Source organism: Balaenoptera acutorostrata, chromosome 6 (genome assembly GCF_949987535.1).
Source record: "Balaenoptera acutorostrata chromosome 6, mBalAcu1.1, whole genome shotgun sequence".
Taxonomy (NCBI): domain Eukaryota; kingdom Metazoa; phylum Chordata; class Mammalia; order Artiodactyla; family Balaenopteridae; genus Balaenoptera; species Balaenoptera acutorostrata.
This window is the reverse complement of record NC_080069.1, coordinates 123,126,300-123,149,830: the sequence shown is the minus strand read 5'-3', so window position 1 is coordinate 123,149,830 and position 23,531 is coordinate 123,126,300. Positions and strand designations below refer to the sequence as shown.

Here is a 23,531-nt window from a genome sequence, read left to right as displayed (position 1 = left end):
GGTATTCCTGGGTGGGCTCGAGAATATATTTTAAAGTAATCAAAAATAGGGGTTTTCTTCTAGTACCTTTTTATTGTTGTTTTATAGACTATGTTTCCTGTGACCGTTTTCGCTTAGGATTTAAGTGCTTTGAAATGTATTGAAACTGACTCATGGACTGGCATGTGGTCAATTTTTGGAGATGTTCTGTGTCCTTGTAAAGAATGTGCATTCTACAGTGGTGGGTTCAGTGTTCTTGAATGTCCCTTAAGTCGACTTCCTTAATTAGCGTTAGGGGAAACCGTAAAAATGAAAGTTCAGTAAGGAAAGGGACAGATACCAAACGAGAGTATTATTGCAAAAGGATTTGGAGGTGGGTGCGGAAGGAAACAGACCTAATTTTCTTGGCAGAATGGGGACCTGGCCCGGCTGGGTGACATGGGTTAGTGGGACACCTGGTTTTGAGAGAGTACGTACGCCCGGGACAACATGAAATTATTAAAAACAACGCTATCAATTATTAGGGGTAAGAATGCTAATAGCAGTAGCAACAGCAGTGGCAGAAGTGGCAACAGCAGACACAAATAGCAACACAAAGCTACGACCTACACCATGGTGCGACCTACACCATGGTGCGACCTACAATAACGGTCACACGGCTCCCGCAGCTGCCCCACCGCCAGCGGGAGGCCCGGCCCCCCGGCCCCGCCCCGCGGAGCCATCGATGGCTCCGGCTCGTGGAGCCCGCCTGCCGGCCTCGGCGCTCGGCTCGGCATGCCTGCGGCGCTGCCATAGCGACGCGGACCCGCAGCCAACTGGCGCCGCCCCGCCCGAGGCGCCCGGCCCCGCGACCCGCGAGCCGCCGAGGCCCCATGGCGCGGGCGGCCGGGGCGGCGGCGGCGACGACGCGGGGTGGGGCGCGGGTCAGGTGACGGGGGCGGGCGGTTGGGGGACGCTGGGCGCGGGCCGGGCCAGGGGGGACCCGGGATGCCGGGGAGGCAATGGGGACGCGCCCTGGGGGCGTCCTGGGTGCGAGCCGGGCCGGGCGTTGGGGGCTCAGCGGCAGCGGGCAGTGAGGAGTGGGTAGGGCGATGGGGGCGCGGGCCACACAGAAGGAGAAGTGAACTTGCATGGCTGGGAAAGCATGGGCAGGGGCGGCGTGGGGCGGGGGTGTTGTGGATGCTCCCGTTTGGTTTTCACCTGACGTCATTTTTCTTTCTGGTCCAGGGGCCTCCCTGATGCTTGGAGCAGAAAGAAGGTGCTGGTGGCTGGGTGAGTACCAGCGTCCCCCGCATGGGCAGGTCACTTCTGTGCCCCGTCAAGTTCTTAGGACTTATGTCGCAGATCTAGACACTAACGCTCCAACAAGTGGCTTCCCCAGGATGGTCCCCTTCGTTAATAAAAGAACTAGGATGAGGCACAGGCCTACCTCTTAAACCCAGGCTCACTGCGTCACCGGAGAGCAAATGAAATACTGCAATGTGTCGGTCGGTAGCTTGGTTTAACGCTCTGATCCCAAGAGTTAAGGAGGATTCTGTGCTATAAAACATGCCATTTCTGCTGGGGCCCTTTTCTCCGCCACACCTGACAGCATGTTCATTTCTTTGTAGCATCACCTTGGAGAGGAGCTGAAGACTAGCCAGATAAAAAGCACTGGACAAATGCTGGTTCCAAATCCCTGGCAGGGATCAGAACGCTTCTGCTGTGCTGAAAGCCGAGCCACGCACAGATCAGGAGCGGGCAGTTACAGGAACTGCTGTCAGTTTCTGTCTAGTTGTACAATGTCCTTTCATTCGGGACGCCAGATATACCTTTTCAAATTTAGTGGTCCGAGTCGTGGTGTCAGAATCGCTGCAGACACAAGTGCCCCCTGAGGTGGGCGCCTCGTCCCTGTCAACTGCACACCTAATGCAGTGCACACAACCGTCACCAGGAAACGCTGCGGCCAGGGCACTGCTGACCTGCTTGCTGACTCACGTGTGGTTCTTAAGTGTCTTTTCAGAATGCTCGGAGGCTCCTCTCAAGTTTCCTTGCAAAGAACCCTCACAAGGGTGCTGCCTGCAAATGGCCTGAATTTCTCATTTGTACCAGTAGGTTAAAGGAATCCTCAAAACCCAGCAGCTGAAAAACTGGTTCACTAGTGCATTTAGCGCAAAGCACGGACTCAGAGGCCTCCTGCGCAGGAGCCCAGGAGGGGGTAGGTTCCGGCCAGTGATGAGCGGCCGCGTCCCGCTGGCAGAGAAAGCCCTGTCCGAAGGCTACGCCCGGCTCCGGTACCGGGACACCTCCCTGCTCATCTGGCAACAGCAGCAGCAGAAGTTGGCATCTGTGCCGCCCGGGACGTACCTGAGCAGGAGTCGAAGCATGTGGTACTCACAGTATGGAAACGAGGCCATCCTCGTCCGGGACAGAAACAAGCTGGACATCTCCCGGGACACGGGGCAATCCAAGTTTTGCTCTGTTATGTAATTCTGGTGTGAAAACCTGAGCCCAGGCACCCAGCCGCCTTGCTAATCCCTAGTCCCTACTGGGAGATCCTGAGCAGTGAACGTGAAGGTTGAGCTGTGGTAGAAGAACCCCAAAATCCCAGAGCTGGTGCCCCGGCCCATTCGCAGTCGGGCTGATGGGTGGACTTGGCTCCTGGACTCCACTGTGATCTTGCAGGCGCTGTAGGCACAGGCCAGGTCCGGGGCCCGGCTAGATGCTGTTTTGGTTATGCTTCCGAATAAGTCAAGCGAGAGGGACACCCCGGTTACAGACCACCTCTTCACATTCTTACAGGCTGTCTTTAGGATTCCCTTCTGCCTGGTAAAGAATGGGTCAGATCTAGAAAAAGGTGAAGGAATTGGCATCATGTCGGGTCGCAGATCCATGTGCAGGACCCAGATGTGCAGGACCAAGATGGATTCACCCTAAATGGTCATCGGCAGCAGTATTTCAGTAGGGACTTTGTGGCACTTGAGTTTTGAGTCTAGTAACCAAAATGATCACTGCGTGTGATGCACTGTGATGGCTCCTACACTACCTTCCTGATGCTGGAGGCTTGTGGGGCAAAGGCAGCCCCAAAACATTAAGGAAACCCCCAAATTATTAAGTTACACAAAAGTTGCTAACAGTGATTTCAAATTTAATCACAGGGCTGAAATAGGCAGGTTCTCAGCCGACAGTGGTTCAGCCTCGGCCCACCTGTGTGGGCAGCTTTATGAGTCATTTTTAAAGGATTTGCTGTCTGCTGTAATTAAGGTCTGTGTGGCGAGGCAAACGTGGAAGTGGCTTTTCTCAAAGACACTTTTGTCAAAGCTAAGTTTTCTTTTCTAAATAAATCTCATTTAGGAGCCGCCTTCCTTCCTCACTCCTTATTTTGATCTGTTTGCTCCTAATATCCTAACTTGGCTTTCAGGTTTTTTTTTTTTTTTTTTTACAACAGTAGCATCTAACGATTGCTAAAAACCCCAGTGCAGAAACGCACGAAGCACCCTCCCCAGAGGCAGTGGCCGTCAGCAGCTCAGCGCGTGCGTGTGCCGAGGTTCCAGAGGCGGCGTCCCGCACCACGCAGCATCTGGTTCTGCGACTTTTTGCTCAGCTGTACAGATGGGGCGATTACATCACGCTTCCAACGGCCTGCTGGCAGCGCTCCCGTGAGCCCACAGGTGGGCAGAGACCTTCCCGCTGTCCATGCGCACGGCACGTCCTGGGCTTCCCTCTGCATGGCTCCTCACGCAGGCGTGCAAACTGGTTAGCAGACAGCATCCAGAAGGGAACTGCTGGGTCAGACTGCTTTCCCCCAATGTCACGTGTCCAGCCAGAGGCCTGGTCCTTGCGCAGGGAGCCTCGGCTTGCTTACTGCCTCAGGTGGGGAGGCTGGAAGGCAGATTTCCTTAAGCGCCTCCCGGAGGTGAAGAGGGAAGCCTGTCTCGTCGACACAGTCAGGAAGGACTCTGCAGTAAAGGCTCGCCCGTCCAGGCGCCCTGACACTGGAATTCCCCGGTAGACAGGCCTCGTCAGCATCTCTGCGCTCCTTCGACTTCAGTTCAGTTTGGGAAGAAGGCGAACGTCTGCCTTAGCTGGAACGCCTCTGCTGCACACTCACCGCCCCTCAGACTAACCTAGAAATGGGCCGTGGTTGGCGCAGCCGCAAGCACAGAGGCGGTGGCCGGGAAAGCAAGCACGGGCCACGGCCGCCGTCCGCACTGGTCGGGTGTGCGGGTGACCGACGTGCCCTGGGCCGCTTGCACACAGCTGGCACTAAGCTGCTTAGCGAGCGGGGAGGCCACGTCTGCCCTGGGGACGCCTGGGCGGCTGGCCTTCCCGGCTGGGGCTGGGGATGCCGCGGTGGACGTGCCCAGTCTCCGTCCTCAGGGAGCTCAGTCTGGGTGATGGGGGGGGGGGGGGGCGGGCCTCGGGCCTGGACTTGGGCAGAGCCTTCTCCCGGGACGTCACTGCAAGGCTTGGCTCCAACAGCTGTGACTGTTTTGAAAACGGCGTCAGAACTTGGCATTTGTCTCGATACCTCCTTAATTCCTCGCTGCCGCCTCCACTGTGTGCCGGGTGCCGGGCCGCGTGGACGAAACCTCAGTGCGTACACCGGCTCGACGTGGTTTCCTGGAAACGTCCGTTGTTGGGCCAGCTGGACGAGTGTTTGATGCCTCTGGTCCCGGAAAGCACCTCAGTGCAGACTGAAGGCACAGCGGGGACAGAGGATGGATGACCGGGCGGGCGGGGACCGAGGCGACCGAACCTGTGGGTCAGCGAGGGGGGCGGCCCATCCACAGAGCCGCTGACCTGAAAAGGTGACAAAGACGCTCCCTAAATCCCGGGGCCTCCCCACCCAGGCTTTGGACCAGAGCCACTGAGCTCTTTAAGACCGTCTTGGATGCTTCGGGTATTCCTGCCAGGAGCTACAGGATGTCAAAATGAGGGGCTCCCCCCTCGTCACACGCCAGCAAGGGGAGAGCTGGGAGCCCAGAAAGCACAGGAAAAGGCACCTTTTTTTTTTTTTTTCTTTTATTATGAAAACAAAACAAATGCCCCAGGAGAAGGGTCCATGATTACCAGAAACATCAGAGTACTTTCTACCATTTTTATTCTGTTGTGTTGAGGCCAGCATTGCAATAAACAAGCTAAAACTACTTACATTGGACTCATTTTCAGTAACTGACATTTACAGGAATATACTAGAAACGGCACTAAAAAGTTTAAGAAAAGTTACGGTAAACTTGCATGCACATCATACAGAAAAGTAACATTTTAAATATAAAAAAGAAAAACCTCCTGGAAGTGTTATGCCAGTATTAGGGAACAGCGCTACACCAGGTGTAACAAATCCTTTATCGTGGGCGGCGTTCCCCACCCCCCAAACTGTAAAAGATGTGAATGTTGCAAAAGAACAAAAACCAAAAAACAAACAGAAAAGAAAAACGTATCTTAACAGTTTGTAAGCAAGATGAGTGAGCAAGGGTCTCTGGAATTCAGTTAACAGCCCAAGCCGCCCCCTCGGCCCCCAGGGATCACGAGGACTGTTTCAAAGCCATTTCCGTGCCCTGCGCGAGGCCAACCCACTGAACACAGGCCCTGAGCCTTGACAGGTTGCCCTCCGGTTCTCGGCACTGGAACTCCGCTTGCCCAACGCAGAGAAATGGAAATGGCGAACACCCCCACAGGCTGACCTCGGGGGGGTGGAGGAGGTCCCTCCAAAACTCTGAAATCGGTTTTGAAGTCTGGACAGAAAGCCTTAAAAAACCAATGAACTACAACCGCTCAGCACGGACTAAGCCCTCCGGCGGCGTCAAAGCCAGCAGATCTTTCAGAGGAAAGGAGCACAGGTGGCTGAGACGCCACATCTCTCCCAACACAGAACCAGCAGGTAAGGAAACGCCCCCGCTGCGCTCAACTCTAGGGCCCGATGTCCCCCGCTGAGTGGCTGGCACAGGTGACCCTCCCCGCTCACGGCTGGAGGGGCGCCCCACGGGAGCCCCCAGCACCTCCAGGCCCCCCGGCTGGGGTCTGTTTGTTACTCAGATGCGTGCCTGCTGCATACTGCCCATGAGATCCTGCTTCAGGACCTTCCATCATGTCGTATTTCCTTAAAGTCATAGGCTATTTACTCCATTAAAGATCTGCTTAGAAAACACCTTTGAAAAACAGGGCAGCTTTAAAAAATGGCAAGTCTAAAATCCATTTATATTGTTTTTACAAACAAAACTTAATGAAAAAAGTTGAACAGACTGGCTCAAAACTCACCCAAAGGTCAGAATCACCAGCAGTCAGAAAAATGGTAATCCACCATCCATCGCCTCATCCGAGTTCTACACCCATCAGAGGTATCCTCCAGCTGTAAGTGTTGGTGGAATCCAAGTCGACTTTAGGATTTTTAGAAACCACCGCCTGTTAGGATACCAACAACTAGTCCGCCAATCCATCCAGAAGTGCTGGCAGAAAGAACTCGCCACCAGACAAGAGGCCAGGCCACCCGCAGCTCCACCCCCAGCACCCCCCTCAGTAAAGTCTCCACGGGGAGAGACTGTTGCGGTCACTTCTGTGCTAACTGGAAAATGCGTGAGCAGGGAGCCCCGTGCCGCCACTGCTGGCGGCTGGAAGACCGCGTGGGGCAGCGGGGGCCGCGCCCCTCTCCTGGAGGTGGGGGGTCAGGGGTGCCCCATCCGGGGGCCCTTGCATTCCTGGCCAAAGCCACAACGGTCAGAGCGTAGGCAGGCAGTGTGGATGGGGCGTCCCTGCACTCAAAGGCCGTATGGCGGCCTCTGGAGAAAACAAAACCAAAACATAACCTTCTGTTAAACTCTGTATATTATTATTATTATTTTTTACAATAGAAAGTTAAAAATCAAGACTTAGATTTACTATACATTTTTCTTCTCTCAGATTACAAAGTTTATATTATATAACTGGGGTTCCCTAAATTGAAGTCTTTTAAAACAGTCCTAAGAGAGACCAGAAGTGAATACAAAAGAACTAAACAAACGAAATAAAAAATCAGAATGTGCTGCAGCTGGAAGTCGTCTACACCTGTAAGTCTCCAAATTTCATACACACACAAAAAAGAACAAGAAGAAAAACCCCAGCAGCCCCGAGACGAGAGCAAGCGCACAGACGTGATTGAGCACCGGCACGGCGACAGCAGGCTGTAGCACCTGGAGGTGAGAGGCCCGCCGGCCAGCAGGGTCTGGGGCTCCCCTTCAAACCATTTAAAAGGCCTGCGTCTCTGCCACTTTTTTTTTTTTAATGTGTTTCTTTTGCAGTTTTGTTTTTCTTTCCTTTTTTTTTTTTTTTTTTTAAAAAATGACCAATGATCTTAATAAATAAAGTATTCATATATACATGAAACTGGGACAATGGTTCCGGAGTGCGTGGCAGCGGCTGGGCTGGGGACACACGTGGGGGCTGGCCTTTTGTAGAAAACTGCTGAACCTTACAAAAAAGTCTCCTTCTGTATTTTTTTTTTTTTTAATCTTTTCTTTTTTTTTTTCTTTTTTTTTTTTAAGTTGAGGTAAAAGTTTCAGTGTTTGGGAACCCGCGCGTTGTACACGCAGCCACTGTGTTCCCTCCCGGGAACTCCTGACGTCACAGAGATCAGAAAAACTCGGCTCCCTTCCACGCCCACCCTCGCCGGTCCCCCACCCGCGGGAGCTCTGGCTGCAGTGACGATGACCCCTCCCCGCTTGGGCCCAGCCCTGGCCCTCACGGCAGGGGCAGGCACAGCTGTCCTCAGCCCCTGCAGAAAGAGGTGACCCCTCGGACGTGAGGGTCAGAGCCCAGGCCCCCAAAGACAAAGACAAACGCCTGTTCGCAAAGCTAACAGCTTTCACATACGGTACCATTTCCGAGACATCTCCTTTGGAGAAATTCTCGCTGGAGCTACAGACCAGGTCGGGCGTAAGAAAAGGGATTTTGCAAGAACCTTCGGATCACACCTTACGTGTTTTTCTACGGTCATCAGGTTAGCGTTTGAAGTTGTCATCTCCAAGGGACTGAATTCAGTTACGAAGGAAAGGCGTTATGCAGATTCACAGCTTCTCATAAAGTCTAATGGACACACACGGAAAGATCTTTGACCTATTCAAGCCAAAACTGGAAGATACCATAACACTGAATTAAGAAGAGAACCTGCACACCATGGAAGGAAAATCGTATATTAACCATAGAAGGGAACACTGCAGAGTTTCGGCGTGGGCGACGTCCGCTGGTTCTGTTCCGCCCGCGAGAGCCCAGAGTTCATTCCGAGTCGCTGCTGTCGGAGCTGGACCCGCTGGAGCTGCTGCTGCCGGACTCGGAGGAGCTGCTGCTGCTGAGCCGGGAGGGCCCTCCTGAGGGCGCCGAGCCTGACTTCTCTGGGGGAGACGCGCAGGTGAGGGGGCGCGCCCCGCACGCGCCGGCCGCCGCCCCCCCCACTGCGTCACATGCCCCGACCCACCCGGATGCCGACCCGGTCACGTGATAAACGTTAAGCGATTCTGTTGAAATGCAGCAACGCGTTAAAGGAGGTTGTGATGGTGTAAGAAGCGTGTCTGGTGCTCGTACCCGCTCGTACCCTGTTCCCGGCACAGAGCTCCTAAATCCCCTGCAGTCTCCCAAGTGGCAAGAATGCAACAACGTCTTTTACTGCTAAGGAGCCCCTTTAGCTCACACCTGAGTTTACGGGGCGGGGCCCCCCCACGGCCACAACCCAGGGCTGCTCACCAGGAAGACCATGTGACCGGGGGCGGGGACTTTCAGCTCCCCCCGCCCCCATGGCCAAGGAGGGCCGGGGACTGGAGATTGTGCTCCAGAGAGAAGCCCCGGGTCAGGGGGCCTCCAGCTGCTGGGAGGGTGGTGGCTGGAGAGACCTGGAGGTCCACGCCCCGCACCCTGCCCTGTGCCGCTCGCCCACCTGGCTGTCCCTGAGTTGTGTCCTTTGTAACAAACCACAAGGGGTTTCACTCATAATTCCTGAGTTCTGTGAGTCGTTCTAGCCAATTTTCAAACCTGAGGAGGGGGTTGTGGGAATCCCCGATTTACAGCCCGTCAAAGGCACAGGAGGCTTGGGACGTGCACCTGGCATCTTGTAGGGGGCTGAGCCCTTAACCGAGCAGGCAGCGTCAGAAGAACTCAACTGCTGAACACCCTGCTCGTGCAGGAGCTGGAGAACTGGTGTGCGAAAAACTCGCACGTTTGGTGTCGGAAGTGTGAGCAGAAACAGCTCAGAAGTCAACAAATCTAAATACACTTAGAGGCTAGGAAACAGTGAAGGCAATCTACTACGAGAAACTGATGGGACGTGCGGGGACGTGGCCGGCCATACAAAGAATCCACAGTCACACGTGCTGAGCGTAACGGTGCCCTCCCCAGGGCTAACGCAAGGGGGCCCCCTCAGCCATCAGTGGGGGCGGGCAGGGCTCCGAGCCCCAGCTTGGCACTGGGCAAGCGGGGCCGGGCAAGGCTGTGGCACCTGGCTGCTGCATGACCAAGACTGGACCTGGAATCTGACCGCCACCTGGGCCCCACTGTCCCTGGGGCCAGGAAAAAGGTATTTGCCTTTTCTTACAGGCCCCGGGGAAAGGAAGCAAGGAATCAGATCACCTGCTCACCTAAAATAAGACCCCGAGTCCACAGAGCACAGGGCCTGGGGCTGGAAGTCAGACCCTCCCTCCACCTGTGATACTGGTTAACTTGCTGGGAACTAGTGTTCCTGTCTGAGGGCAGCCAGATAGCCCACTGCTGGGGGCCAGGACCCACTGAAGCTGCGGGGTAGGACCCCAGTCCCTCCCAAGTCATGGGGTCCAGCCCCGCAAGCCCACAGCTGGGCCCTTCCAAAGAGCCGCCTCCCAGGGGCTCTGCCACTGGCGCTTCCACACACGCCTGTCATCTGCTCAGCCTGCCTGCGGGGCCGGGCTCTGGTCCCAGTGTGCAGATAAGGAAATCAGGGTTTCGGGGGGTCAGCAGCCTCCCCGAGGGAAACACAGCTCGTTACGAGGTGGAGCCACGGGCGCAAGCCCAGGTCAGCTGCCCGCTCCCCCCCCACCGCCCTCTCCCCCCGACAGAGCGGCCCGAGGGCCACAGGTACCTCTCTTGGCGGGCTTCTTGCTGTTGCTCAGCTGCCCGCTGACGTCCTGCAGCCGCCTCTCGAGCTCCTTCTTCTTTTCCTGAGCCAACTCCTCCTTCGACTTGGCCGCCTGCTTCTTCCCGCTTGTGGCTGTGGAAGAGCACGGGAGCTGAGGCCACAGGCAGGGGAGGGCGGGCGGCCCCGGGGTGGCCCACACGCACGGAGGCCCCGCCGCACGCGAAGCTCTGCGACTGTCACAGAACCCCTGAGGTGGGACAGACCACCCCCACTGCAGACAGCTGCACAGATGGCGGCACCCCCGGGTGAGGGGCAGAGCCGTGGCTTGAGGCCCTGACCCCCCAGCTCGTGGTTTCCCTTTGCCACGGCCCAGTCCGCCACCTGGCGCGCCTGCGCCAGCCCCTCCGAGTCCACAGGCGACTTACCGAGGGTCAAAGGTGCTGTGGCTGCAGGGGGTCACGCCATGCTCCATCCAGGAGAAGGCAGCTTCCCCCTCAGAGCGAGTGAGGACCAAGCAGCCCGAGGGGGCCACCCACAGCATCACGTGCACCCTGGGTGTTGCTCCTCAGGGCCGGGCAGCTGCCCTGTTCTCCTGCCACCGTGGGGCCGCCTGGGGCCTCCTGCCCTTCCTCTCACTCCCCGGGACCCACCGACCCAGGCAGCGACTCGTTCCCGTCCAGTGAAGTCATCGACTTCCAGGGTGAGCCTGAGCCAGCGCAATCGTCCGTCCTGGGAGGCCTCTGGACCTCCACCCCAGGCAAAGGGAACTGGTCTGCCCAGGCAGGGAACCATCGACAGGTCGCCTGCAGCCCAGGCCCCAAACGGAGCCTCAAGAAGGCTTGTGGTGAGGGCCTTGGCCAGCACTGGAACGAAGGGGGCTGGGGACCGACCCAGGGGTCCTGCCTGCCTGCTGTGGGGAAGGATGAGGCACACAAGTGCTGCCCACCTGCCCGGGAGCAGGGGAAGAAGGGCTCTGGCTGGGGTGGGGCCGCAGCCGGTCTCAGCTAAGCCCCCGCCCCCAGCTGAGCAGACAGAAGCTGTGTCCTTGCATCCTCAGGGCACAAGGTAGAAGAGGGGCGAGGAGCCTGGCAGCGTGCGACCCACTCCCACTCCCACGCCCGGGGCTGCCTGCCTGTCTGCTCCGGGACTGAAGGGGTGACGGGAGGGGGCGGCAGCAACGCACCCCGTCCCGACGACTTACAGAATGGCTTCCTTTGCTTTTTCTGTAAACAAGACTTGACATATCTCTCCAGTTCCCGCAAAGTGGTGGGTTTTAGAGTCTCAAAGTCAATCTCTATCTCGTCGGGGTTGGAGTCCCTGAGCGAGGGCTCCCGCGACTGGATGATGTGCACTACCCGGCCCAGCTTCTCCCCCGGGAGCCGGTTGATGTCCAGGCTGAGCTGGCGCTTCTCATCATAGCTCATGGGCAGCCCCTCTTCCTCCTCTTCCGAGTCATAGGAGGCCGACGCCTGCTTGCCGCCCTTCTTCGGCTGTCTGAGGCAGAAGGCAAGGAGCATCGTGGCATGGAGCCCCCCGTCCCCATCCCTGGAGCCCCCTACCCCACCCAGCCCCTGCCCCACAACCCCGAGTTCCCCCCCGCCCCCCCAGACCCTGACCCCTTGCCCCCCGGCCCTCTTCCTCTGCAGGACCAGGCTCTCTTACCAAGGAGCAGCCCAAAGTGGTACCCCAGACAGAGAAGCCGGGCTACTGCCTGGAGATGCACATACATCTCCAGGGACACGGAAGACCCTGCTCCAGAGGTCAGAGCAGAGGCTGCTACCGGCCTAGGGAGGCTTTGGCCAGGAAACAAGCATGGTGGTCAGCTCCCCTCAATGCCCCACAGGCATCTCAAGCACGACAGGTCAAACTCGTCTCCGTATTCAAATAACCCAGAAGAAGGCAGGAAGGGGGACAGAGGAATAAACAGCAGGGACAGACAGAAAATAATGGAATAGTAGGTGGAAATCAAATTGTATCCACAATTACATTAAATATAAATGGCCTAAACACACCAATTAAAAGAAAGGGGTGGTCAGACTGGGTGAGAACCAAGACCCAATTTATATGCTATCTAATCTACACCCCCCCCGAAATATAATGACAGAGGCAGGTTAAAAGTAAAAAGATGGGGGGAAAATATTCCGTGTAAATACTAATCAAAAGAAAACCGCAATGGCTGTAACAATTTCAGACAAAGTAGACTTCAGAAAAAGGAATACTATCAGGAAAAAGAGGAACACTGTATAATGATAAAACAGTCAACTGACCATCACAGTCCTACACGTGTGTGCATCTAAAACCAAGCTTCAAAATATTTAAACAAAAGCTGATGGAACTGAAGGGAAATAGGAAAATCTGCAACTTTACTTGCAGAATTCAACGATTCTCTCTTGGTAATTAATAGAACAAATCAGCAGAACAGAGACGATCCCAACACCACCATCAACCAAATTAACTTATTAATTGACATGTTTTTGTCTGTTTGGGTTTAAAGATTTTTTTTTTCTTTTTATATATATGTATCTATTCTTTTTCAAATTCTTTTCCTATTTAGGTTATTACAGAATATTGAGCAGAGTTCCCCCTGCTCTACTGGAGGCCCTTGTTGGTTATCTGTTTTAAATGTAGCAGTGTGTCCATGTCAACCCCAAACTCCCTCCCCCCACACCCCCGTCCCCCTTGGTAACCATAACTTTGTTCTCTAAGTCTGTGAGTCTGTTTCTGTTTTGTAAATAAGTTCATTTGTGTCTTTTTTTTTTTTTTAGATTTTTTTTTTTAATCTTCCAACTGATGTGTATACAACACTCCACCCAACAGCAGGAGGATACACGTTCTTTTCAAGCATACGTGGCACATTCACCAAGACAGACCATATTCTGGGCCATAAAATCTTAACAAATTTTAAAATGTTGAAAACATACAACGTATGTTCTCTGACCCTAGAAATCAATAACTGAAAAATATCTGGAAAAATCTCCAAATATCTGTAAACCAAACAACAGACTTCTAAATAATCCATGGCCAAAAAGGAAGCCTGAAGGGAATTAAAAAATATTCTGAACTTAAATGAAATCACAATATATCAAATTTGTGGGAAACGTTCAAAGGGACTGAATTCATGGTTAACAACCTTCCAACAGTGAAACTCCAGGCCCAGATGGTTTCACTGGTGAATTCTATCACACTTTTGAGAATTAATATACCAAGGCTATAAATCTACCCCAGAAAACAGAAGACAAGGGAACACTTCCCAACTCATTTTGGAGACCAGCATTGTACAAGACACCAAAACCAGAGACAGAGACAGAACAGGGAACCTGATTTCTGCCTCCCCCTGCAAAAGGGAGGGAGGGAGGAGAAAACCCCTGACCATTCTCACTGCCCCTCTCGATGGTGCCACTGCCCACCCAGCTACCAAAGCCCAAGTCCCCAGCTCTGCGTGCCCCTCCTCCTACTTCCAGGGACCAAGGCCTGTCCACTCTGCCTCACAAACAGTTCTCAAAGCAACACACCTCCACCCCCATGGCCACACCGGCCTCTCCTGCCTGCGTGACCACAGCAACTCCAGAGGGCATCCTTCTTCCCATTCTTGCCTCTCGCTAATCCATCCTCCACACTGGCCAGGATCTGACCACTTTCACTGGAGAATAAACTGCAAACACCTCAACCGAGCCAGCCAGCCTCGGCAGCCTAAACCCTCCCCTCTTGCCAACCTGGCCTCTGTTCTTCAGCAGTGCCCACCTTGTCCTCATTCCCACGAGGAACACGTTCCACTGGTCTCTACAGCTTTGTGCCCGCTGTTCCTGATTCTTGGAACCCCATCCGACCCTCTGTGCAGCTGTCGCCCCCTCCTCCAGGACGCCCTCCTTCCACCCCGCCGGGAGAGGCGCCCGGCCCGGCGTGCCTTCCCACCACCCTCACCTCCCCACGTCGTCCCTGCTTGTCTGCGGCAGGCGTTCCTCGGGGCAGCGCGTGGCCAGGGCGGGGGCTGAGTGAAGGTCGTGGGGACCAGGGAGCTCTGTGCCAAGGCGCACCTCCACCCCCGACCCTCCGCCGACTAGGCCAGCCGGGGATGGGGTGCCAAGGGCCCAAGACACGGCGCCAAGACCCCACCCCACCCCCACCCCCGCCAAAGCAAACTCCCGGGCCCAGACCAGGAAAATGTCCCTGCAGCCTCTAGATGCTGAGGTCTCCAATGCCTGTGACTGAGGCGGGCCCCCCCGGGGAGCTAAGCGCCGCCCTCCGGAGCCCATACCTTCTGGGCAGAGGTCTCCTTTGGTCCTCACAGTCTTCCCACGAGGTGGGCAAGACGAGGGCCACCAACCCCCCGCCCCATCTCCCTGTAACAGCCCAGGGTCCAGGTCACCGGGACAGAGCCCCGCATCCAGCACCCTCCCGCCACATGGGTGTCCGGGACGCAGGGTACTGGAGCCCACCTGCCAGCCACAGTCGTGCTGTTGGCCTTCTTGGCAGGCGCCTTCTTCTGCTGGGCCTGCTTGGCGGGCGGGGCCGCCCTGGCCTTCTTCTCGTCCTCGGACTTGGCCTTGTGCCTCTCCTTGTCCTTATCCTTCTTCTTCTTCTCCTTCTTCTCCTTCTTCCTCTTTGGCTTGTTCACTGGGGCCTGAGACAGGGCGGCCAGCTGCTCGTGCACAGCCTTCAGCTGGAAGAGACAGGCAGCTGAGCGGGGCTCCCCGGGCCTGGCCCAAGGGGGCCGCGGGCGGGGCGGGGGGCGGGGGTGCCCGGGAGCTGCCGCCACCGTGCAGGGAGGGGAGCCGGGGAGCTACACAGGTCCCGGAGGGCGGCAGAGCCCGTCTGGCCCTCCCCACCCCTGCGACGGCGGGCGAGCCGCTGGGCCTCAGTCTCCCCACCCCAAGTGCAGGGCAGGTGGCACCTGAAGGGCTCGATAAATGGTGCCTCCCGGTTTTCCTGCTAGTTTCTGTTTTCCCCGATGAGGGAGACTCTCTAGGGAGAGGTTTAAACGCCTGCGCAGAGGAGACTTTCCACTCGTGGGCAGCTGCTGGGATGTTACCCGGCGGTTCTGCAGGGTCAAAACGGTCCAGTGCCGGCAGGGGACACTCATCTAGTCCAGCAAGTGGCTGCCAGGGTGCTACGTGCTCTACACGCTTCTCACCTCGGCAGCCCCCCAAGGGGAGTCTCGCGCCGAACGGGTGAGGAAACGGTGCCCCCAGCCTCTAGCAGGTGGATGGGCCAGGACAGCACCAGGCTCGCACACGCCAGCCACGTCACGTGGCGTGGGAGGGACCCCGGCCCGACAGCTACACCTCAGGGCCATGCTCCCTGCACCGTCATCCCTGACAAGGCTCAGCTCAGGCGCCCAGCCCCACTGGGGTGCCGGCAGGGTCACTGTTACTCCACTGTCTCCTCCCTGCTGGAGGCCCCCACCCCCGCCCCCCCAGGAATCCAGCACTTCTTGGTCCCATTTTGCATGTGAGGAGCGTGAAGGAGTGGGGAGGGCCGAGTCACAGGCGGTCAGAGGCCGAGGCAGGACAAGCTCGCTCCGGCAGAGCTGCGGAGCCCGCGCCCGCCCCCAACCAGACAGGCTCGTGGAGCCCCACGGCTGTGGCTTCTGCAGGAGCCTCCCAGACCCTGCTGGAGTGGAAGGAGGCTCCAGGGCTCCAGGAACGTCCCGACCCAGTCGGGAGCACAGGGCCCCGCGCCTGCAGGCACTGCCAAGGGGGCCCTCGGCGCCGACACCTTCGCCGGGTGCCCTGCCAGCGACACCGCTGCGGAGGACGGCTGTGGCTTGGGGTGGGGGTGGGGGGTAACCAGGGCAAACGTCGGGTCAAGGCCCGGCCGGGACTGGGCCCTGGTCCCGCCGCAGCCCCGTCTGAGCCCCCACGGTCCCCGGCCCGGCCGCGGCCGCTCACCTGCTCCTGCAGCTCCGCCAGCCGCGTGGCCCGTTCCTCCTCTGAGTCCGAGCTGCCTGAGTCCGAGGAGCTCTCCTCGCTGCTGCGGCTGCTCTCCATGCCCTTGCTGACCGCAGGGGCCGCGGGCACGGGCAGCGTGGGCGCCTCCACCGGCTCGTCCGGCATCTTGGCAAACCGCATCTCAAACACGTCCTGCGGGACAGCAGGGGCCGCCTGGGTCCTGGACGCCGTGGGCAGCCCCCGGGGAGTCGGGGAGACTGGACCCAGCCTGCCCAGGGCGCTGGGCCGCCCCCACTCCGCCCACCCCGGCTTGCTCTCTGTCCCTCCCTCCGCCCCTCCCTCCCCAGGCCCTGAGCGCGGGTTCAGTGCCAGAGGGCGCAGTCAACGGCCACAGACACAGCCTTTTAGGAGCTGGCACACAAGCTCCTTTATGAGACACCCCACCTCCTGTCGATGGCTTGCAAGTCTTTTCAGCATCCAGGTCCAAGGCTGCCTCCTACTGACAGGCAGCGAGAGGGCCTTCCTTTGAGCTCTGACCCTTTTCTGGGGCTCCCCAGACACTGCATCTGGGAGCCGGTTTCCACTTTCCCATTTCTTTCCCCTGTGATGTTACTGTAGTATCACATCTCGTTCTGAGTTGGGTCCAAAAGTTGGCTCAAAAGGCAAAAGTCTTGTCCTATCCAAACTGCCAGCTCCTACACAGCCTTGAGAGAACGCTCAACAAAGGTCCCCTCCCGCCAGGTGGCCCAGGTTCATTTCAGACAGGATGAGCGGCCACGAAGGGGGACTTCTCTGCTAGCTCAGACACCTGAAGCCACATACACCTGGTTTACACGCAAAAGATGCAGCCCCACCGACCAGGCGTCCGGCTCCCGTAAGAGCCTACTCTGGGTCCTGGTCCCCCAGAAATCTCCTCCTGGGGTAAAGACATCTCAGAGGTACGCTGCTACACAAGGCCATGACCTGGCCTGCTCTGGGCAAACCGCCTCCCAGCGGTGGGGGGGGGGGGGTCTACATCAGGCTGCTGCAGCGTCAGGCTCTAACCCCACCCAGCTTGACTTGACACAATCAAGAGCCAATTACTCAACAGTCATCAGTAATTAAGATTCCCAACCTCTGTGGCCACACTGCGGAGACCACCTTTTGCCGGAACAGAATCAGAGCCACTGCCCTTGGCCCGTCTGCTGCCAGCGCCGCCTGGCTTCCTCGTGGAGCTACTCGCAAGGTTTAAGAGCATCAACAGAGCGACGACAGCGCGGGGCTGCGCAAAGCCTCTCGGCTTCGTGGTCTTGGTATGAAACCGCGGGTCCTGGTGGCTTCCTCTGGGTGTACCGGGACCCCCAGGACCGCTCTACCGCATTCCCCAGCGGGAGCCAGTGCACAGAGGGGGCAGCCCACAGCAGCCAGGGCCCACAGGCAGGAGGAAGGTGAGGAAGATCGGCGGGACCCAGAGGCCTGGAAGGAGGCTCCTCCTGCGGCCCCGTCCGGGGCCTGGGCGATCAAGGATGCTCCCGAGTTACCGTACCGGCTTTTCAAAAGGGTTCTGAGCAAGGGACTGGGAACGTCTTACAGGACGACATTCTGGGTCCTGTGTTTACAAAAGCAACAGGCTGCGTGATGGCAAAGAGAAGTTAAGAACAGACTCGGTGTACCGGCCCGTACAGAAACCCGCGGCAGCCCCCAGGCTCTGACAGATAATCACGCACAGGGGTGCGCGCACACTAGCGCACGCTCGCACGCACGCGGCCTGTACGTGAGATCCGTGTGCATGTACGCAAAGTCCCATCACCGAAGGCCAGACTGCGCTTCCCTGCAGGCCCCACGCTTCTCCCACATGCCGTCTGCCTTGTGGTCGGGAAAGCAACAGGCTGCACAAACAGCCGTCTCCCGCTACGACACCCACGGGTCTCACCGGCAGGCTCCTGACAAAGGGCCCCTGGCACACAGTAAAGTGCAGGGGAGCAGGCGTCTGCCTTCTCTCCGTCTCCGCCCTGGCTAGAACACCTGCTGGCCCCCACCTGCTTGCCGCTGCCCACCTGAGCCTGCAGCTCCCAGGAGGCAGACACTGGCCTCTTGGCCACCACGTCCCTAGGGAGCAGGCTCGGGGCCTGGCCGCCACTCAGGAGAAACGTGCCCGTGGATGGGGTCCCCAGACACCCCACCCCTCAGCCCCACACCTCCCCTGGGAGACGTGCCCTCCCAGGCACCCACGTCTTTCCTGGGTGCCCGCCCTGAGCCGCTGATTCCACCTGTGCCCCGGTGGCCCCTCCCCACACAGAGCACCTGGGGTTACCTGCAGCTTCCTGGCCATGGCCACCACCTCGTGGTCGGGGGGGTTGTACTTGTAACAGTTGGAGAACATCAACCGGATGTCGGCTGCAAAGCCCTGTGCGTCAGGGTACTCACGGCTGTCCATCTTCTTCTGTAACACACAAGCCACGGGGCGTGAGGGCACCGCTGTGCCTCGGGACCCTCCGTGTGTCCACCGCCAGCCCGAGACCTCGTCTGGGAGCCCAGGGAGAAGGCAGAAGGGTGGCCCCAAGGGCTTGGAGGGGAGGGTCCAGGACCCCCCAGAGAGGCTGACACTCAGGGAGAAAGAAAAAGGTGCTCCCAAAAGTCCCAGCTCCCGCAACCAAAGTTCCCAGCTCTACGTTTTGGCTAACTTTTCACACGCCGATATCCCTGTTGTCAGGAGCTCCGGTGGGGAGCAAGCAACTTCTGGCGAAAAGTCGCTCTCTACCAGTTTAGGGGGCTACTCAGTTCTCAGAATGAGACATTTAATTTTCTCCCCTGAGAATCCAGGTGCTGTTAGCTAGCCTGCTTCACAGAGCACCAGGTGGTCCCACTGCCCCGCCGGGAGCAAGGGATGACTGGCTCTGCCGGTGGGGACAGAAGTGCAGCCAGCCAGGGACCACAGTGTGGCAGCTAAGATCGGGGCAGACGGGGCAACGGCTCTCGAGGGAGAGAGCTCCCCATGCCTGGATGGGTTCACATAGATAAGAGCTCATCAGTCAGGGACCTCGTGTCGGGGGTATGAGGTGCCCGCTCATCCTGGGGGCCATGCTCTGCTGCAGCAGGGCACTGTGGGCCGGAGCCTAACCACCTACCTTGCCGGCACCTAGACTAACAAAGTCCTGGCCTCGATGGAGGGGTTGGTGGTGGCCAGACTCCAGGACCTGCAGCCTCTATAGCCTAGGACACACCGTCCTCCTCTGCCCGCCCTGGAGAGCTTCCAACAGCACTGGGGCTGCCTGGCTCCAGCCCTCTGCACAGCCTCCCCAGTCTGGGGTAGCTCAGCCAGGAAGGAGAAATGGGCACCCGGGACCCTCCTCAACTTCTGCAAGATTCTCAGACTCTGGCCCTAATTTGACAGCCGGCCACTTTCCTGGTGCATCTGGGAGCCCAAGTACCACTGCCCCACTGTCAAAACCTGCTTGGAAAGAGGCAGCCTGAGCCAGGAGCTAATCCAGAAAGATGTAACCAAACCATTAGCTGGAAACATCTCTGGAAAGGGTGGCAACGACACCAGAGTTTAGGTCTTCTCTCCACCCGCCTCTGCTTTGCTTGGATTTTTGATCCTCTGCTCATATCTTACTCATACAAATTAAAAGAAAAAATCAGTCAAAGAAAAGTAGCTGACACTCCTGGGCTCCCAGCAGGGGCAGGGCCACTGCAGCACTGAGCGTGTCCAAGAAAGCCGGAGGCCTGCCCTCGCAGTGAGGAGGAGGATCAGAGAAGGTGAGGAAGCTGCTCGGTCACCCAGCCCAGCCAGGCCCGCCTGACGCAGCCAGTTCCCCAGGAACCACTGCCCTAGATGGCCAGGTCTGTCCTGTCCCTTGGCGGGGAGGAAGACTTCCATTAAGGAGAGTCTGCCCCAGACAGGTACACGAGGTAGTATCCCGGTACACGAGGCAGAATGACTGAGCCCAGCGGCTCAGGGCCCAGACCCCATCGGTGCAAAGAAACCACCTGCCCCTTTTGTGGGGTTACCTTTCCAGGTAACGGTCCAACGGCCAGGGATGCTCCTCAGACCGTCAGAGACCGATCCAAACCGAGGAAGGGCAGCTGTGCTGGGGCCCAAGCCCGACGGGGGCTCAGGAACCCCTCCTGCACACACTCAGGGAAGACCCCAGGTCTCCTGCCCTCGAGGCTGCCACTGCCAGCCGGGAAATTTTCTCCATCTCTGTCTGGCCCAGACCTGCTCTTCTCTGCTTGTACACAACTGACCTGACCTGGAGGAAAACCCACAAAAGCCAAGGGGGAAGCCCCCAGTGCAGGAAGACCCTGCTGCGGGAATCAGGAGGCCAGGGCTCCTGGTCTCAGCTCCGCCACCACCTGCTCCAGCACCCACTTCTGTCCAGGGCCGGGCTGGGCTACGGGAAAGGGCCTCCTTGCCTAACATTACAAAGACCTACAAACACGCCGGGATGAAAATGAACGAGATGACGAAACCAGCTCAAGAGAAACAGATGACGAGGAAGATGCCGGTTCAGTGAGTGTAGGGCAGAGCACACCTTCCTCCCTGACCCTGCCAGACCCATGCCAGGGCCCCGGGCCAGCCCTGAGGCCCCGTTTGCTGCTGGAGGGCAGGCCAAGGGAGCCGGGCAATGCCCCAAGCCTGCTGAGTTGCCCCCGGGCCGGCACAAGACATCAGCACCACGACAGCCCCGCAGGATGTCAGGCCGCCCTGCAGATGCCAGGGGCCGCCCAGACAGGGGAAGAGGGCCCGGCTGGCTCACCACCCACGTACCTTGACGGTGCTCAGGTCCATCGGGTGCTTGATGATGTCGTGGTAGTCGTGCAGCTCCAGGGCCTCGGCGTCCACCGGCTTGTAGAAGGGCCAGGCGTAGGCTGCGTGCTTCTTGGACAGCATCTCCTTGAGGATGCTGTCGCAGTGCCGCAGGTGCTCCGAGAGCCGGCCCTTCTTGCCCGCGTGCTGGGGCACCTCGCCGTCCTCCAGGTCCTTCTTGGGCGGCTTGATGGGGCGGCCCCCGCTCTCCCGCCGTGCCACCACCTTGGCCTGCTTGGGGTCCGACAGCGGCGGGGGCGACTCGCTGCGGCTGGCGGTGATGGCGGACGTCGTGGGCGTGGTAGTGTCTGCTTTCCGCTTCACGCCCTTCTTCTGCGACAGCAAAACGACAGTGAGCCCCGGGATCCGGGATCAGAACCGCTGCGGTGGCGCCCCTGGAGCGCGGACCAGCTGCCAGGCACCGAGCGAAGCAAAAGACATGCATGGCCGCGGCCATCCTCCCGGGGCCCCGCGCCACGCAGGACGCCGAGGCTCAGAGGGGCCACGTTGCCGGCCCGAGGTCACACAGCTGGCGGTGGTGAGGCTGGACTAAGAACCTACCCCCGGGCCGTCCCTGAGCCCCGCCCAAGCCCCCAGGCCCTGCGCAGTCACGGTGGGCGCTCACTGCTCACCACCTCGAGCAGAGCAGCGAGCAGCGTGAGATGCAGCCCGCCCGCGCCCGGGGTTGGGTGGCAGCTCAGGCACTCACAACCAACCGAGGTGGCACCGTAACTGGGACCATCACCAAGTGGGGCTGGGGCTTAGGGACAGCAGGGACGAGAGGACCCCCGCTGGTCAAAGGCCAGAGGGGCGTCCCAGACGCGGGCCTCAAAGCTGGCGCTCCCAGGACAGTGGCAGCCACGGGACGAGGGGGTTGGGAGGAGCATGCGGGGGGCGGGGGGGCGGGGGCAGCGGCCCAGCCGGGAAACACAAGCAGCAGCACGAGGTTTGGGACCAAGGACTCCGGGCGCTAAGTGCCTGGGCAGGGATGGACTTGACCCTGAGGGCAGCAGACGTCACAGAGCTACTTCCCGCCGGGGGAGGAAACACTGAAATGACCAACGAGCACTTGGTGGGCGTGTCCAGTGCGTGAGAGCGTGTCTCGTGCCTGGGTGGCCAGGGTCGCTGTGACCCCGAGGCCAGGCCAGGGGGCTCCCCTCCCCTCAGCTCGGGCGGGCGGAGCAGCCCCTGGGAGCCACGTGCACCCGGGCCGCCGGCCTCACGGGGGTCTGCTGTCTGAGCGCCACCAAAGTCGCCGCCCCAGCCAAGCCGCTGCCCCCAGGCTGGCGGGCACGAGCCAGCCACCCACACACACTTCACGGGCGCCCACAGAGGCCAAGCACGTGCCACGGGGCCCGGGGGCTCACTGGGCCGTGGCAGACGGGACATGCTCCAAGACAGCCGGGCGCTGAGTGAGGCGGCCAGGCCAGGCGCCGCCCGAGTACAGGCAGTGAAGGCCGCGGGGGAGAGGAAAGCGACGGAGATGGCATTTTACCTTGGGGGAGCCATTTAACCCCTCTGAGCGCCTGCTTCCTCATCTGTAAGATGGGGGAAATACTGCCTGCCCCAGAGGGTCGCTCGCTGTGAGGGTCAAATCGGAGAAGACGATACACATCAGTGGCCGGCACGGGGGCCTGCTCAGAGCAGGACACTCAGCCGTCCTCGCTGGCCCCGGATCTCGCGGGGAGCACCCGCTCCGAGCCCAGGCCCGGCCGAGGAAAGCCCCCAGGGAGCCGGGGGAGGGACGTGTGCTCACACTCGGGGGGGGGGGGGGCGCGAGGAGCAGGTGGAGGCCACCACCGCCCTCCCCACGCCAAGGCAATCCGAGCGCAAGCGCGGGCGGGGAGGGCCGGGGCCCCCCTCCTTCCTGCACCCCCCACCTCGGCCCACGCACTGCAAAGGCCGGCGAAGCTGGGGTTCAAGCGCAGCCGCCCTCACCAGCTGTGTGACCTGCCGCTCCGAGCCTCGGGCTCCTTGTCCGTGTCAGGAACCGCGGCCCACCTCACGGGCGTGGCGGGGGAGGGGACCCGTCCAAAGTCACATACGCCCAACGCCCGACGAGCGGTCGGTGCCAGGGGAAAGCGGCGGAGCGCCCTCCTGCCCGCCCCACACCTGCCTGCGTCCAGGACGCCCCCGGGGGAAGCTCACCTTGACAACGGGCGGCGTGGGAGGGACCACGGGGATGATGGGCGTCGCGGGAGGGGGCGGGGCGGCAGCCGGGGGGACAGGGGCCGACGTGACGTTTGCAGTGATGGTTGGCACAGGGGTGGCAGCGATGACGGGCGTCTGGGAGACCGTGGGGGGGACGCTCTGGAAGGGGGTTGCCGGGGAGACAGAGGACACGGCCGCCACTTGCTGCGTACCTTGAGGACAAAGGAAAGGAGGCTGAACTGATGCGGCTCTACCAGCGATGCTTCTGGACGCTGCCGGGACCATCCCCTCCAGCCAGGGCCCGCCGAGTGCCAGCAGAGCCCCTCCTGCCGAGACCCTGGCCCTCATCGTGGCTGCCTCCCTGGTCTGAATGGGTGAGCCAGGAGGACAAGGTGCACAGCCCGGTAGGAAGAGCCAGGGGGTTGACTCGGGTTCCACAGGCAACCAGCCTCAGCCCCGTCTGTAAGTGTGGAACACCCTGGCCTCTCTGGAGGGCTGGGCCGCCCAGAAGCTCACCGTCGGGATGCACCTCTGTTCCAGGTTCCCGGACCAGGTGAGGTCACCCACCCCCGGGCTCCCCGTGCTGACCCTGACCCCACCGCTCCCTGACAGGTGACAGAGAACACAAAGCACGCTGAAGAGGCAGATTCCTCGGAGGGGACAAAGGGAC

General features: G+C 59.2%; 2 protein-coding genes across 7 annotated transcripts in view; one reads left to right on the top strand and one right to left on the bottom strand.

Moving 5' to 3' along the window:
- Window positions 1-765: 765 nt before the first annotated feature.
- On the top strand, window positions 766-3,320 carry BRD3OS (BRD3 opposite strand). Of its 5 annotated transcripts, none has more exons than XM_057547702.1 (3): window positions 766-891; window positions 1,207-1,251; window positions 1,590-3,320. In XM_057547702.1, the coding sequence occupies exon 3, from the start codon at window positions 2,194-2,196 to the stop codon at window positions 2,446-2,448; it is 255 nt and encodes an 84-aa protein (XP_057403685.1). In that variant the 5' UTR covers window positions 766-891; window positions 1,207-1,251; window positions 1,590-2,193; the 3' UTR covers window positions 2,449-3,320. The 5 variants fall into 5 exon arrangements, with proteins under 5 accessions (XP_057403685.1, XP_057403684.1, XP_057403686.1 ...); XM_057547701.1 differs by having other exon boundaries at window positions 775-907; XM_057547703.1 differs by having other exon boundaries at window positions 796-902.
- A 1,692-nt stretch (window positions 3,321-5,012) lies between these two features.
- Window positions 5,013-23,531, bottom strand: part of BRD3 (bromodomain containing 3) — a 35,328-nt gene continuing 16,809 nt past the window's right edge. For both annotated transcript variants that reach the window (XM_057547700.1, XM_007194422.3), the window contains exons 5-12: window positions 22,859-23,073; window positions 20,672-21,043; window positions 18,215-18,343; window positions 15,922-16,113; window positions 14,470-14,693; window positions 11,235-11,527; window positions 10,037-10,165; window positions 5,013-8,324 (exon numbers count right to left, since the gene is read on the bottom strand). In XM_057547700.1, the coding sequence (XP_057403683.1) occupies window positions 8,209-8,324; window positions 10,037-10,165; window positions 11,235-11,527; window positions 14,470-14,693; window positions 15,922-16,113; window positions 18,215-18,343; window positions 20,672-21,043; window positions 22,859-23,073 (1,670 nt within the window). In that variant the 3' untranslated portion in view covers window positions 5,013-8,208. The remainder of the gene's footprint in view (window positions 8,325-10,036; window positions 10,166-11,234; window positions 11,528-14,469; window positions 14,694-15,921; window positions 16,114-18,214; window positions 18,344-20,671; window positions 21,044-22,858; window positions 23,074-23,531) is intronic.